The following is a 14539-nucleotide window of genomic DNA, read 5'->3' as shown; positions in this document are numbered from 1 at the left end:
AATAATTAGATAAATTATTTTTTAATCTAACAAATAAATATTTATAATATGATAAGCGCACATTACCTTTTTCAATTCCATTGCTGTGATCGATACACAAGCTAAATTATCTAACAAGTTTATCAGTGTAATTACAGGTTTATCGATACTTTTATCATAACTAATAAGAACGTCACATATTGGCGATATAGTACCTTTTCGACAAGCTAACCATTTGCTAAAATATACAAAATAATATTAAACACAAAATATATTATAAATATTTTATTTATAATATTATATACCTTCTCAAATTCTTAGTACATAACCAAGTTAGTTTATGCGATAACCATGCTTGATCATCTTCATTCATTTTAATCATATTTTTCAACAAAGCTATAACAACTTCTGGATTGCATAGAGGAATATCTGCATTATTGTTCCGTTCTCCGTCCATGGCCATGTAAACAAATTCCTGCAAGAGTTCCTTTGATGTATCGCCGAGAGAAATCCATTTGCTGACGACCGTGTCATAATCACATTTATCGGACGGTTTCTTTTTTGCCGTCCTCGAGCAAGATAAAAGGCGCGTCAGAGTTTTAACGCATTCAATTCCCAACAATTTCTTATCTAACTCTAATTCCTAAAGCAATAAAGTAATCAGATAATGATCCAATAAAAATAAATCATCGATCACACCTACATTTACACAGTCTGGAAGAGCGATCAAAATATGTATATAATTCAAATCAACCATTAATTGACATAGCGCCGCTCTGCTCGCTTCGAAATCTTCTAACAACCGTCTAATAGTTACTAAGGCAGTACATAACATGTATGATAACTCGTCGCTGTCTACTCGTCTATTGTCTGTTTGCAATTCTTCGCTAGGTATACTAGATAACACTTTAATATTGTCTTCTAACTTAAAACTAGTATCACTTTTGACTATGTTTCCTGAAATTATTTTCTTCATGCTATCTGTATACATTTCTAATATAAGGGATAATTCAATTTGGCGCTGAAAATAACAATATAAATAAATTTTTCATATAACTGAGCTTAAATTAAATGAAATTAAATACCTGTTCCGGAGTCGATTTGTATAAAACTTGAACCATAACTGTGAAGCAATCCAAAGCAATTTGTCTGATGTTTTTATCTATTCCAAGCGTTGATATGATCCTAATTACAAGGTTTACTGTAGCTGGACACACGGATCTCAAAGCATTGTGCTGAAATTGGATTTAACAATTTAAAACACAGAAATAAATACAATATTGATATATGAAACCAACATTGAAGTCAAGCTAAAAAGACATTACAAAAAAATTGTTTTAAACTTTCTTTATACAGCTACTTATATACATATGTATATAAAAGTAAAATTCGATACATTCCAATGGTTTAGTTCTTACCCTAAATATTTCATAATCTTATTAACAATAACTTAAAACACATCAACTCTATTCACTCAAGTTTTTAACTTATACAAAAGACTTTAAAAAATTACTTCCAAGTGAAAACGAATTTGCGTGACGTCTATAATCAATATCAGAAATGTTTGCATATATATCATAGTAAGTAAATCATAAATAATGGACATACCAGATATTGATATACGTCTATATATATGTCACAAATGTTAATGAGAAAATGAGATATATGAGATTGGAACTAGGACAAGTATTTATTGATTATTTGTGTTCGAAAGGTGAGTCAAATTAAAACCTTTAAAGTGCGATAACTATTCAAATCACTGTTCCATTGGCAAGTGTTACATGAGTGACTGGCAGTTGTCAGAATGAATGTACTCAGTTCGGTTCCGGGTATTTTTTTACATTACATTAAAGCATAAGACTTCATACTGTTTTTTAATTTCAAAGTAAAATTTATTAAAAAGGTATTTCTTCATTGCTGTTATTTTTTATCTAAAAAGTAATATTTTAAAAATATCAATGCATCTAGTGTTTCATATTTCATAGAACTTCGAATTTTTGATGAAAAATTAGCAACAAAAAATACATGTTCATTTGCTGTTGAAGTAAATTTAATAGATAGCAAGCAATTAAAAAGTTTTTCTAGAATTGGACTTCATTACCAGTAGACTCCATAAATTTGAAATGTTATGGTAAATTCCATGGATTTATTTATTTTGCTTTGGTAGCATTTATAATCAAAATAATGGTCTTTTTCATTTCTTAAATTAAAGATTTGGTGTCGGAAGTTTTTTACCTATAACTTTTTATGAATTATTTTCCATTAATTCAATATCAATATCGTTGTATTGTAGATATAGTCGCTTCAAAATACTAATTGCATATGATATAACAATATATTTATAACTATTCGAAGATTCTTTTTGGAAGCGGAATATTAGATGAATCTAATATAATTTTTATTAAGTTACATCTAAGAAAAATTTCATTTTAATCATAATATAAAAATATTAAGTCCACAGTTAAAAATAAATTTTGTCATGAAGCCAAAGTAAGATAATATAAATGGCAAAGAAAGATTTCCTAGCCACTCGTTTCGAGTATGTAGGAGAATTTTAATATACGAATTTGCTTATCGTAAAAATATGTGAAACGGCTTACTCCTTCCAATATATTGTTGACAACATAAATGTGTTTCTGTTATATGTCAAAGAATTAACAGAAACTTTATGTAGTGCCGACCATTGTCGATTCTCACAAATTATATATAAACTTGAAAGCAGCATAAAATTTTGAAAGAAAATTTTATAATTTTCTATTTATGAATCACTTTAATTGTACATACAGAATTTCCTCTGATCATATTTGCAAAAGTAAAGAATAAATATTTTTATATTATAATAATAAAATAATTTATTAGGGCTGATAAATTCCGACCTGGATTCCCGGGTCGGAATTTATTAGCCCAAAGTGAACTAATAAATTCTGAATCGCCACAAGCTCCGTAGAAGATTTATCAAGGAACACTATTGCAACAGTTAAATTAGCCATAAAGGAAAATCGCCAAGTAACAGTGAACAAAATAGCCTTACCTATGGAAATGAGTCATGGAACAGTATACATGATGTCATATTAGCTATTTTTATAATGACGTATTGACTCGATGCTTTGAACATTAGGTGATGGCTTCCTAGAAAGGTTGTTATAAGAGATAAAACCTGGGTTCACTACCATAACTATTTGCAGAAAAGATTATATTGAATAATTATGCAGCAATACATCCCTATGGGACAATTACAAGTAAGATGCTCATCTTTGACTTGCAATCGGAGCAAAACAACAGTGTTTAGTTGAAACATGACTGTATTTTGTGACCAAAAAGATTTTTTTTATAAAGATATCAATGCTCTATTCAATTACAGGAAAAAAAATATCTGTGGTGACTATTTGAAACGCTAAATCGCTTCTTGAAATCAGATAAAGTCTACTATGCAAGAAAGAGAGAAAATTTCAGTGAATTATTTAAATCTGTGACGTTTTGGTTTCAAAAAAAACAGACGCCAGAGATACCGTGATTCGAGCTATAGCCTCGGCAGTGACAGTTTATTAATCGTCACGAAATGACAGACCACACTTCTCCAACATACGATCTCAAAATTGTATTGAAAGCAATGGAAACTAAGTAGTACAATAAAATCCATTCGTACCTTTTTTATTTATTAAATTATAAGGTTTTAATTTCACTCGCCCTTGTATATATTAACACAATTTAAATGCATAAAAGAATGCCATATAAAAGTACTCTTATAGGATGTTCAAAAAATATTTTTAAATTTGATATGGATAAAAATTTTGTCTACTTTTTGAAGTGATTCAAAAGATTTGTGCTTTATGAGATAATATCAATATTAAAAATAAGCTATTTAAGTATAGTAATATTATATATTAGTTTATTTTTATACTAAACATATTTGGATCCATCCTATGTTAAATAAAATAAAGCATGCTTATTGACAATGTATCCAGTGCTTAACGATTTCGATGGAACATGTTTCATACATAAAGCTGATGCACAAAAAGCCATGAAAATGAAATAATAAAAAAACATACCTTTTCAATCATTATAATATTTTATACGTATATAAATAAATAATTAATAAAATTTATCGACTGACAAATATTTGTTTTACTCATAATATATATTTTATATGTATAAATATATATATCATACATATATTTATATTCAAGCAATAATAATAATACTATTAATAACAGTTATAAAGCATTAGTTGTACATGCTGTTAGTATATTAATATTTACAAGCAACATCTAATGTATATACATCTAATGTATAAATAAATAATTAAACAATTACTTTCAACTATGTTAACCACACACTCACCCCATTCCCATGGATAGATTCACTCTTTGAGTAATTTGCATCGACAATACTAACAGTATTATTTGTCACAGACAACAAACTCTGAAATAATAGCCCATTTAACCATCATTGTAAAGTTGCAAAAGTATTGAATTCATTGTTTTATTATTATTCATCAACAATAAAACCACAACCGAATATGTTAAAATTAGCATGTATTAATGTCTAGTTTATCCTCATTGATGCACAATGGTTATTCACTACAAATCATTATATAATTTTAATAAGCGATTTTTTAAATTAAATTAATAATGCGTTATTATAAAATATTTTACTATATTGTATAAATAGCACCGTCACATTTATTAGTTGCATTACCTAGCATTTATAATATCTTGATCATGTGACATTGATCGACATGATGTGAAAATTATATTTTATATGTAATATGTACACATGTGCAAATTAAAATAGCTTTGCAACGTAATATATACTGTAACATAAAAGCATATTATGATAGTATAATCGTTCGTAACTTTTGTGGTAAATGATTTAATAAGACTTGAAGATGTTTTATATATAAGAGTGTAAAATTACCTGTGATCCAGAAATGGTGGCTCCTAATACATTTAATAACTCTATACACAAAGACGGATATAGGAATATACATTCTGTTTGAAAACAATCTGAAATAATTTAAGTTTTAAATATTACTATATTAATGATGATACTGTATTAAAAAAATGTATTTAAAATATACCATAAATAAACGGAATCACTTCCACATGCAACAGAGATGGTTTATACAGCAATTTTGTAAAATCTATGGTTTGATTTGTTAAATAATTTCTCCATGTTAAATACGGATCGTACATTCCTTCCAAAAAGTGACAGAATGCCGATACAATTGACTTAACTCCATCGACATCGATCTCACACCCAACACTCGACTTTGTCAACTGAATAGACAAAATATATTTAATATTAGATAACCGAAAATATTGTTAGACAGATAGGGAGGACTTTTATAAATATACAGTGGAGCCTAACTAAACATGACACTTGCCGTTTTTGTTCATAAAGGTTACAGAAATACGTAATTCAAAAAACTTATGTTTGATGAATCAATTAACAAGAATTTCTAAAGAAAATCCATTTAAAACTGCTGTAGATAATAAATAAATATTTCACACAGAAATGATTTTAATGTTTCAATTGTCCAAAGCTGGATTACACATCCGTGTTAGTGGTCAAAAAAGACAACCGCATAAGACTTGTGGTTTTTGTTAAAAATACTAGTTAAACTAGTAAATTCCAGATTAAATAATAATTAAGGACAGCTTTCAATTGGTTTAATCAATTTTGTAGGGGATTCTACATAATAACATTGAAGAAGATGCTTTATAAATCAACCCTAGATATAAATCGTGAAATGAGAACATCCAGGAGTCAAAAATCTCATAAACGTTAGCAATGGACGTTATGAGACCCTTTCAAAGATGTAACCATAAACATTATTCACTGGTAAAAATTTCTACCATTTAGCACCACTGAACAATATAATTGTACTCATTTTTCAATCTCTTTTGTGTCTGAAAGATTTAAATTAGTAATTATTATATAATTGTAATTCCAATAAATTATCCCAGATTAATTTTACCCAAATTTTTCTAATCTCACTGATAAATATTGGGATTAATAATTAAGAATAAAAAACTATGTTACTGTTTTAGTCTTTGATTTTAGTCTGGTGTCTCACAACTTACTTAACTATTGTCTGTAATGTAACGGAAGATTTACAATAAATAAATAAATAAATATTGCTTCTTCACTTTCAAACTTATTGCATAATGATGATGAAAAATTCGCAAGTGTCCGATTAATTAGCAGCCACTATATGTATGTGATAAAAATCCTACATTTCATATTCACCAATAAATTGTAAAGCATACAACCTTATTTATACATCCAGCGGCAATAGGCTCCGATAAACTCACATAATCACAAGAAGCTATCAGTGGAATGTTATCAAAGTTTCGACAAATGATAAATAGGCACCGAAACAATAAATTGACTTCATCTAAGTCATGCAAACTCAATGAGGAATTCTTAAAGATATGTTTTCATATTAAAAATATATTCTATTGTATACAATAAAATAATAAAGTCGTGAATATACTTTTTCACATTTTTCTTTTGATATGTATAGAAACTTTCCGATCGCAGCCAGCAATTCATCAGGTAATTTAGCCAAAATGGGCACACTGTCGGGTTTGATTTGAGACCACAACGGTGGATTGACGTAGTCGATTCCGCATTGTTTCTCCCATATATCCACAAAACCATTGACAAACTGCCAAAAGTATTTCTCCTCATTCTATACAGACAAATTATAATCAAAATTGAACAAACATAGCATTATATAAATTATGAATCAGATAATCGCTTTTTAGTTTGCGCAACGTACTCGCGTTAATGAGCGCTAAATTGTTGTGTTTATTACCTGCGTCGTGTACTGTATCCAAAGATGATAAATGTTTGTTTTAGATTCCATAATATTGTTGAGAATATTACATTATTAATTGAACGAAGGACATTTCTAGATTTACTGGAGCTACTCCCGCCGGAGTGGGAGGAACAATTTTGACATTTGACAGTTCACCGTAAACCCGTTTCGATAAAGCACCTATGCAATATTTGCCGCATGTTTCATATAAATGCATCTTATTTATTGTAAGTTTTAACCTTTTAATTTAGATCATTTTTATCATAAAAAAATATGTATTTATAAATAATATCATCATAATATTAATATATTTTCAATATTATTGAATAAAATAAAAAAAAAAGTTATTTTATATCGCTTATAAAATTTTTAACTTTTCTTCCCCGCTTCGTTTTCTATATATTTTAAAATATTTAATTTGGTTGTAAATATTGAATCAAAATAAAGGATAAAAGTTTAATAGCTGCAAACAGCTACCATACTTTTATTTATTTTTATGGTTTGGGGTAATATCGAACACGCTGCTGAATGATTTTTAAATACTAAAATTGTTAAAAGAATGTATAAAATATCAAAATAAATTGTTTTTAAATCTTAAAAAAAGTTTCTCTAAAATAAAATCCTAAACTTAAAAAAATAAAGTTCTTCATGCAAGGTACTTGTCTCTGCAAAAATACGTATTTCTTCTAGGGCTGCTTCTAAAAGGTAAACCACATGCGTGTAAACGTTAATCCCTCCTCTATTGTTCTCTATTACAAAATTATGATTATTGAAAAATATAGAAAATATTATTTTACAAAAGTTGAGAATAAAGATTTAAAGAAGAAAACCTTTTTTTAATATAATCATTTGGATTCCAATGGACGAGCTTATTGATATGTATGTTATTAAAAATTGGCGCCTACTCATTTTTTTGGCACCAAGTTTTTGAAAGCTTTTATATAATAAAGATATTAACGATATAATAAAGAAGCAATAGCTAATTTATATCAGCATGTGTTTGTCGTTGTTGCTAAATAAATATTGTACAGAATCCTACAAACTTTCCGAGTAGAAATCGGCAATTGGAAAAATGTGCTTTACAAATTTATAAACCCTTGAAATAAATCGATATATTAGAACTCCAAATCGTGTATACGCCGACAAACCCGAACCGTTTGAGCACCTAAAAACCAACATCCGCCAAGTTATAGCCTAGATTTCGCCCTAAATGTACGAAAAAGTCATTGAAAGGATCGGCTGCTGAAAAAGATCCAGAGACAGCTTTTTAATTATTATTATTTTTCATAATTAACGAAACATAACAAATGTTCGATTAATAAAAAAAATAAGAAATCTATAAATTTGTGTTTTTTTTTTTCAAAAAAATTTGGAAACTGAAGTTGGATTAACCTTTTTAATGAAATTTTGTTCACTCATTAAACGTTTTAACTAATTTATTTAAAATTAACATTTTCTGAAAAAAAATCAAAAATCTTTTTATTTCACTATAATGTGAATTTCAGTTGCTAAAAAAAATAAAAAAGCAACGTTTGCACTGATTCTAGAGACGTATAGCCATTGTTGTATAAATAATTTATAATAAGCCATTTTTAATTTAATTATTTAATAAAATATACTAAATCATAAATATTACAATAAAAAATAGTTCGTTTGATACACATACACGTGTCTTAAAAGAAACATCACATTTCAATCTTGAACTGCTATAGTGCAATTTCATCTAATCGAAAAGAGATTGTAATATATTCACAACATGTATTCGTTTCAATTCTCATTCTATTCTTACCATTCAGATTGAAATATCTGTTTTAATAAAAATATGAAACGAAGGCTTGCTGTCAAAATACATCAGCATATAAACACAATTTTTATATTTCTCTTGCATACTAATAAGTTAATTTCAACAAACTTGCTAATAATGAATGTCACTTTGATTATGTTCTCGGCAAAATGCGACCATCTGTTATTAATTAATAATGAAAAGTGACTTACGTATTAATTATCAAAATAGATACATACTCATAATGCTAAAATATCATAGAAGGCGTAATTTATTTTTAATATAAAATAAAAATCAATATTTGTTTCACATATAACGTTGGATTTTTTACCTGTGCTTTTAAATACACTGAATAAATAATAACATTAGATTCATTTAAAACACACGTTGATTAAAAAGTACTACACATTTTATAATATTTATTACTTTATTGTATTGTAAACATACAAAACTTATAGAAAGCAGTCTTCTGTGTTTGTGCTGCGAGAAAGCAAACATTCGGATATTTTAATTATAATTTCTTAATAATCTCATTTGCATGTTATATTTTTGAAAAAAATGTTATTATTACATAAATTGAGTATTTTACAATTTCTTTTAACAAAATTAATCTTTTATCTATGAATATGTTAAAGTTTAACTATAGATATTTTCTTATTATTTATTTCCTCCTAATGTTGATGGTGATCATTTGAGGAATGCATTTATTTATTATAGTCTTCAGCACAATCAACCATCATGCGTTTATCTATGTGGTCGCAAAAGTTATCCTTTGAATGTATTTTTAATTTTTTTATTATAGCTGGGGGGCCAATTTTTAATAAATAAAAATTCGAATACCGCTGACGGGACTTTTGTTTATTGTTGTAAGTTAAATCAATCTCGTAGCAGATTGCTAAATGACATTGTTAAAACTAATACAGACTATACCATTATAATCAAAGAAAACTGTAAGGTAAACCTTGCAATTTTATCAAATTTGACGTGCTTTTTTGCTCTTGACTGTTCTGGGCGCATCTATTGAGATTTCCGTTTCGATGACATAGCCATACACGCATGATTCACAACTAAATTAATAATAAAATTAATACAGCTATTTAATGGTGACAATATTGGCTAATATATCATAACATAATATTTACTTAGTATTAAGATAAGATTACATTAGAATGGTTATAACGCAGTCCATACTTGATATTTCATGTATAAATGAAATTTTAAATCATTTTATGGTCAGTCTGTTTTTAAGCACACATATTGTTTAGTATAAACACGAGGGTTAAATGCAAACATTAATCGAGATGTATCTGAAATGAAAATAAAAATATTTTTCACCTGGTTATTTGCAGACACGAAAGGCTCGTAGACTACATTACGATTAACAATGAATTGACATACATTATCTTCTGATAGTACATTGCAAAAATCAAATTCATGGAGCATTACAAAATAAATATATTTTGTTACAAAACTTACAAAATTTTAATATATCATAATGACTCATTTTAAAATATTACTAAATACGATTTTTGTCACTTAAAATTAAATATAATCTAGTTATATATTTCTCCTTAACTTATAAATCGTATTGTGATATAATATTATATTTTATGTTCATCTACTAAACGTCACTTACAATACGAGATCAAAGGTGAGTTGGCCAAACGAAAAATGAATGCGATGTACAACAAATATGACGTGAGGGTTATATGATAAGATTAAAATAGATATTTAATTTTTATTAATAAGATAGTTGTTTTAGCTGAAGTAGCTCATTATTAGAGAATTTTAAATACACAATAATGTACGACCTATTTTGATTTTAATTAATCATCACAATATTCATCCGTGAGATTAGGAAAATCTAGATTAACCTAATTTGTGATGATCGATCGGAGTTATAATTATATAATAATCATTAATTTCGATCACCAAACATGATACATATTCAAAAAAAATCTTATGGTATTCGAACCCAGGTCTTTCAGGTCAATAGTTAGTGATTTATAGCACTTATCTATCGTGCTGGTCGAAATATCATTGATATAAAACAAACTTATATTTCTATGGTACTCTATAAAATAATTTAATTTAACAGAAAGTATTTTGTTTATATCTTAATTTTTGGTTTATATAAGTTAAGGAAATGATTTTATGTTTCTATTTCCCAGTAGATAAGAATATTTCGTTCGTCCTTATCTACCAATATCAAGCTACCTCATCGCATGTATCGATAAACACACGTACGTGCCGCATATCGTCGACGTTAGACGATAGATAATATTACTATGACCTATGAAATGAAATGAAAACATTTATTTCGTATATTAGCAATTAATCATATACAAATATAAAGTAATGTAATAGTTCCTATACATTATTATTAATTTAATTAATACAATTATACATTAAAAAATATGTTAATGTATATATCAAAAATTCTTATGAATAATATATAATAAATCAGAAACTCAATCACGAATCGAAAAATGCAAAATTGAAATTATCATACCACCCTCGATTCTCCCCGTTCGTCCAGTTATTCAAGTTTTTTAGCTCGGGGGGTAAAATATGTTTCTTTTTTTGATATAAAGGTATAAAAGGCCATATCGTTAGCCATTCATCACTGAAGTCTTGTACTGGTCGAATCGAACTACTCGTCCTACGAAAGGTGAGATTTACTCTTAATAATCTTAATTTATAATATATTTATTGATTAATTTTAATATTTGTAGAATCACCTTCGAAAAAAATAAAATGTCTCGCTACGTGATCATGTTTTTGGCATTTTCTGTATTTTTCGCATACTTGAACAGCACTTCAGCTCAAGTTACTTTCAGCCGGGATTGGAATCCTGGAAAGAGGGCTAATGGTGATCTTCAGTGTGTTCCTTCTGGAAGATCAGCTGGAACCATCTGCCACATGTTATTGGTAAATAAGTATTATTTTTACTTTTTTTTTTATATATTTGGGTGCAATTTTTAAATAATTTTACAGCCATACTAATTATACATAATATAATGAATCATGGATACATATCATGATAAATAATTAAAATACAATCTAGCTAGCTACACTTACAAACTTTGATTTAAGTTTTGTATCTTCTCACTACTTCTTTGATAGTTATTTATTGTGTTTACCCTGTTGTAACGCATTGGGCTAACGTCTGAAACATATAATGAGTTGACTTATTTGTTTGTTTATATAATATAGAATTTAATTAAAACCTTTTGAGGCCATGTCACATTTTTAGACGGTATGTGGCTTGGTATTAGTGTTTTTAAAATATTGATATTATCTATTTCTTAAAAAATGATAAATTGAACCCAATTCTCAATAAATTTGGATATATAAAAAAATATATGAAATATATATAATATTATATATTCATATTATTAAAATATAATATAAATTTTTGTGTACAGATTTTTATTTATTTATTTCATTTAGAAAAAATAGGTCATATATGCCTATAAATTATATTACAGATAATAATTAAAATATAAACTCACGTGAAAGATAGTAAAATATTTATTAAAACATAGAAATACAAAAGCATTACAATAATTTATTAAAAATTAATTTCTATGAGACATTTTTGTAATTTTGATCATAATATTTAATTAATCATAGTCATTTTATACTTAAGGATAATATATTGTTATTATATAATATACAATATATTATTAATAAAATCATTCCTAAGCAATTGTTAACCAGCAAATGTTCAATGAAATCGAAACGAAATGTTTGCTTATCCTAGTCAGTCATAAAACTTATATTATTAAACAATGTTTTCGGAGTGTTAATTGAAGATTTTTGTCCCTTTTCTTACTACCTTCTCTGAAGGCAACTGTAAATTTAGCTGATAAAATCAATTGCTTATGCTCATTATTTCAGTGGTTATAGACCGTTTAAAAATAATAGTATAAATTTAATTTTTAACATAAAAACATATTAAATTCTCGAGCGTTTTCGAATTTCTCGAGAAACGAGAAATCATCATTTTACATTTTTCTCGAGAAGAAACATTATCTGTTACACAGTAAGTCTTACTAAATAATGTGTTACTGATTGTTTTCAACCTAATGATGTTAAAATTGTTTTTTACGATAGTGCTTTTGTCAGAATATTTATTTAATGCCATCTAGGGACATTGCGATGAATCTTTATAATGCAAAAAATATTTAATTTTTTTTTTTGAGTAATGCATTGTTAATTGCACTGAACAGCTTGACATTTTAATTATTAAAATTAATAATTTCTATTTACAAAATACGATTAAAAATTAAATAGGCTCCTATATGAATTTTCATGTTATGGTTTAGGACTAGGATAAATAATTTAATAAAATATTTTAGTAACACTTTCCGCTTGTAGATGTCTATGACTATTTTATTTTTATTAAATCAAATCAACACATGTAATTTTATTTTTTTAATATACTACACTGCAATAATATAAAAAAAATTGCTAATTATTTCTAATTATTTTTTACAGGCTGAATTGAGACAGGCCATGGCCTGCGAATCGAGGTCCATCCTGAGAAACCTCCAAGCCGACGACGGTGAAGTGAACCAACCGACCATATTCACAGGACGACGATAGGCTCTACATATATAAATTTTATTTATTATTTATTATCAAATAACTGTATAAATAGACGACTTAGCAAGCCGAGGAATAATGAGATATGATAAAAGTTAATTGTAATATATCATTAAATTCTCAAACATTATAATGTGGCGTAATGTATGTATTTAATTTGAATAAATAATTTAATTTAATAAACACCCATCGCAAAGAAACTTTCATTTAAAGTAGGAGCCTATGTATGTTTAATAGTTAATTCGCAAATGTATTTGGAGAGCATATTACGAGGGGTCGTACGACTTAATGGTCCGTGAAAAATTAGACCAAATTTAATAAACGCGATATCAAAATGCGCTGTGACATTAATAAAATCAGTATAAATCATACGGATGTTAGTGGATGGGAAGAGGGATGTAACATGTAATATAATATGATACATTTATTCTATGATCAATATGTATGTATATAAGGAGTGTATCATACATATGTGAGATTTTGTATTTCCGATTGAAAAAGTCAATCGGCACTCTTTTTGCGAACAATATGTTTGTTTGCAGATCACACATGTGATATTTGTAGCAAAGCAGCTGCTTTTACTGCTGATGCTGCAACGACACTATTCCCTACCTGTAATTGCATTTTGCAACATTGCAAACTGTATGTTTGGGGATTATATACTCTGTATGTGCAGTGGATTGAAAAATAATTATGGCATGTAAGAGTTTTTTTATAGTTGTATATTATAATATATATTCAGTTAATACTTTTGTATATATTTAATTGGTTCGAGAGTGTATTTATTTTTTAGTTACACTAAATATTTTTACGTACTTTATATAAAATAATATTTTCTCATAAAATAAAATATTATTCCGTACTTAATGAAGGGATATTTAGAGAATATTGCACTAAGCAAAAGAAATATTATGAAGAAAATAAAAATTCTATAATATTTAAAGGTTACACTCATACTTTTAATATATTATGTATTTATATAATACAATTAAATATTATTACTTAAATCATTTAATATTACATATGTATTTGCAGTTTTTTTGCATATATTTATACAATCAAACACTTATCAGTAATGAATTTGACTAATATTGTTGAGAGCTTAAAAGTTTTTTTATTTATATATATTATTTATTGTGTACTTTTATTACACCCCATAGAACACGGTGACCCATATTTCTAACAATTGTGACCCTTCAATATGCTTTCTCAATTTTTGCTAGCAGCTTGCATTAAACGTGCAAAAATTTAGTCGGGCGTGTAATTGCAGATCAATTATTTAGATACGGTGAAGTTTTATATTTATTGAATAACATATGAAATGGTTCTCAAACTTTCAG

At 27.1% G+C, this 14539-nt stretch overlaps 2 protein-coding genes across 3 annotated transcripts in view; one reads left to right on the top strand and one right to left on the bottom strand.

The window, feature by feature from the left end:
* The window catches only part of LOC148236549 (neurobeachin-like protein 1), an 80910-nt gene extending 73916 nt beyond the window's left edge, over positions 1-6994 (bottom strand). The window contains exons 1-10 of one of the 2 annotated variants that reach the window (XM_088181993.1): positions 6803-6991; positions 6479-6676; positions 6255-6407; positions 5060-5258; positions 4897-4985; positions 4321-4401; positions 1065-1214; positions 683-1000; positions 285-622; positions 67-217 (exon numbers count right to left, since the gene is read on the bottom strand). In XM_088181993.1, the coding sequence (XP_088038119.1) occupies positions 67-217; positions 285-622; positions 683-1000; positions 1065-1214; positions 4321-4401; positions 4897-4985; positions 5060-5258; positions 6255-6407; positions 6479-6676; positions 6803-6853 (1728 nt within the window). In that variant the 5' untranslated portion in view covers positions 6854-6991. Of the gene's footprint in view, positions 1-66; positions 218-284; positions 623-682; positions 1001-1064; positions 1215-4320; positions 4402-4896; positions 4986-5059; positions 5259-6254; positions 6408-6478; positions 6677-6802 lie in introns of both variants that reach the window. The other variant, XM_088181994.1, reaches the window with a different exon arrangement.
* Positions 6995-11187: 4193 nt separating this feature from the next.
* Positions 11188-13384, top strand: LOC148236548 (adipokinetic hormone/corazonin-related peptide-like). Its single transcript, XM_088183102.1, has 3 exons — positions 11188-11259; positions 11324-11519; positions 13092-13384. The coding sequence occupies exons 2-3, from the start codon at positions 11346-11348 to the stop codon at positions 13197-13199; spliced, it is 282 nt and encodes a 93-aa protein (XP_088039228.1). The 5' UTR covers positions 11188-11259; positions 11324-11345; the 3' UTR covers positions 13200-13384.
* The last annotated feature ends 1155 nt before the right edge of the window (positions 13385-14539 follow it).

The sequence above is a fragment of the Plectrocnemia conspersa genome, unplaced genomic scaffold (genome assembly GCF_051122295.1).
Source record: "Plectrocnemia conspersa isolate PC_06_02 unplaced genomic scaffold, ASM5112229v1 ptg000003l, whole genome shotgun sequence".
In the NCBI taxonomy this organism is placed as follows: Eukaryota; Metazoa; Arthropoda; class Insecta; order Trichoptera; family Polycentropodidae; genus Plectrocnemia; species Plectrocnemia conspersa.
Note: the sequence above shows the minus strand (reverse complement) of the source record. Positions and strands in the feature narration are given on the sequence as shown.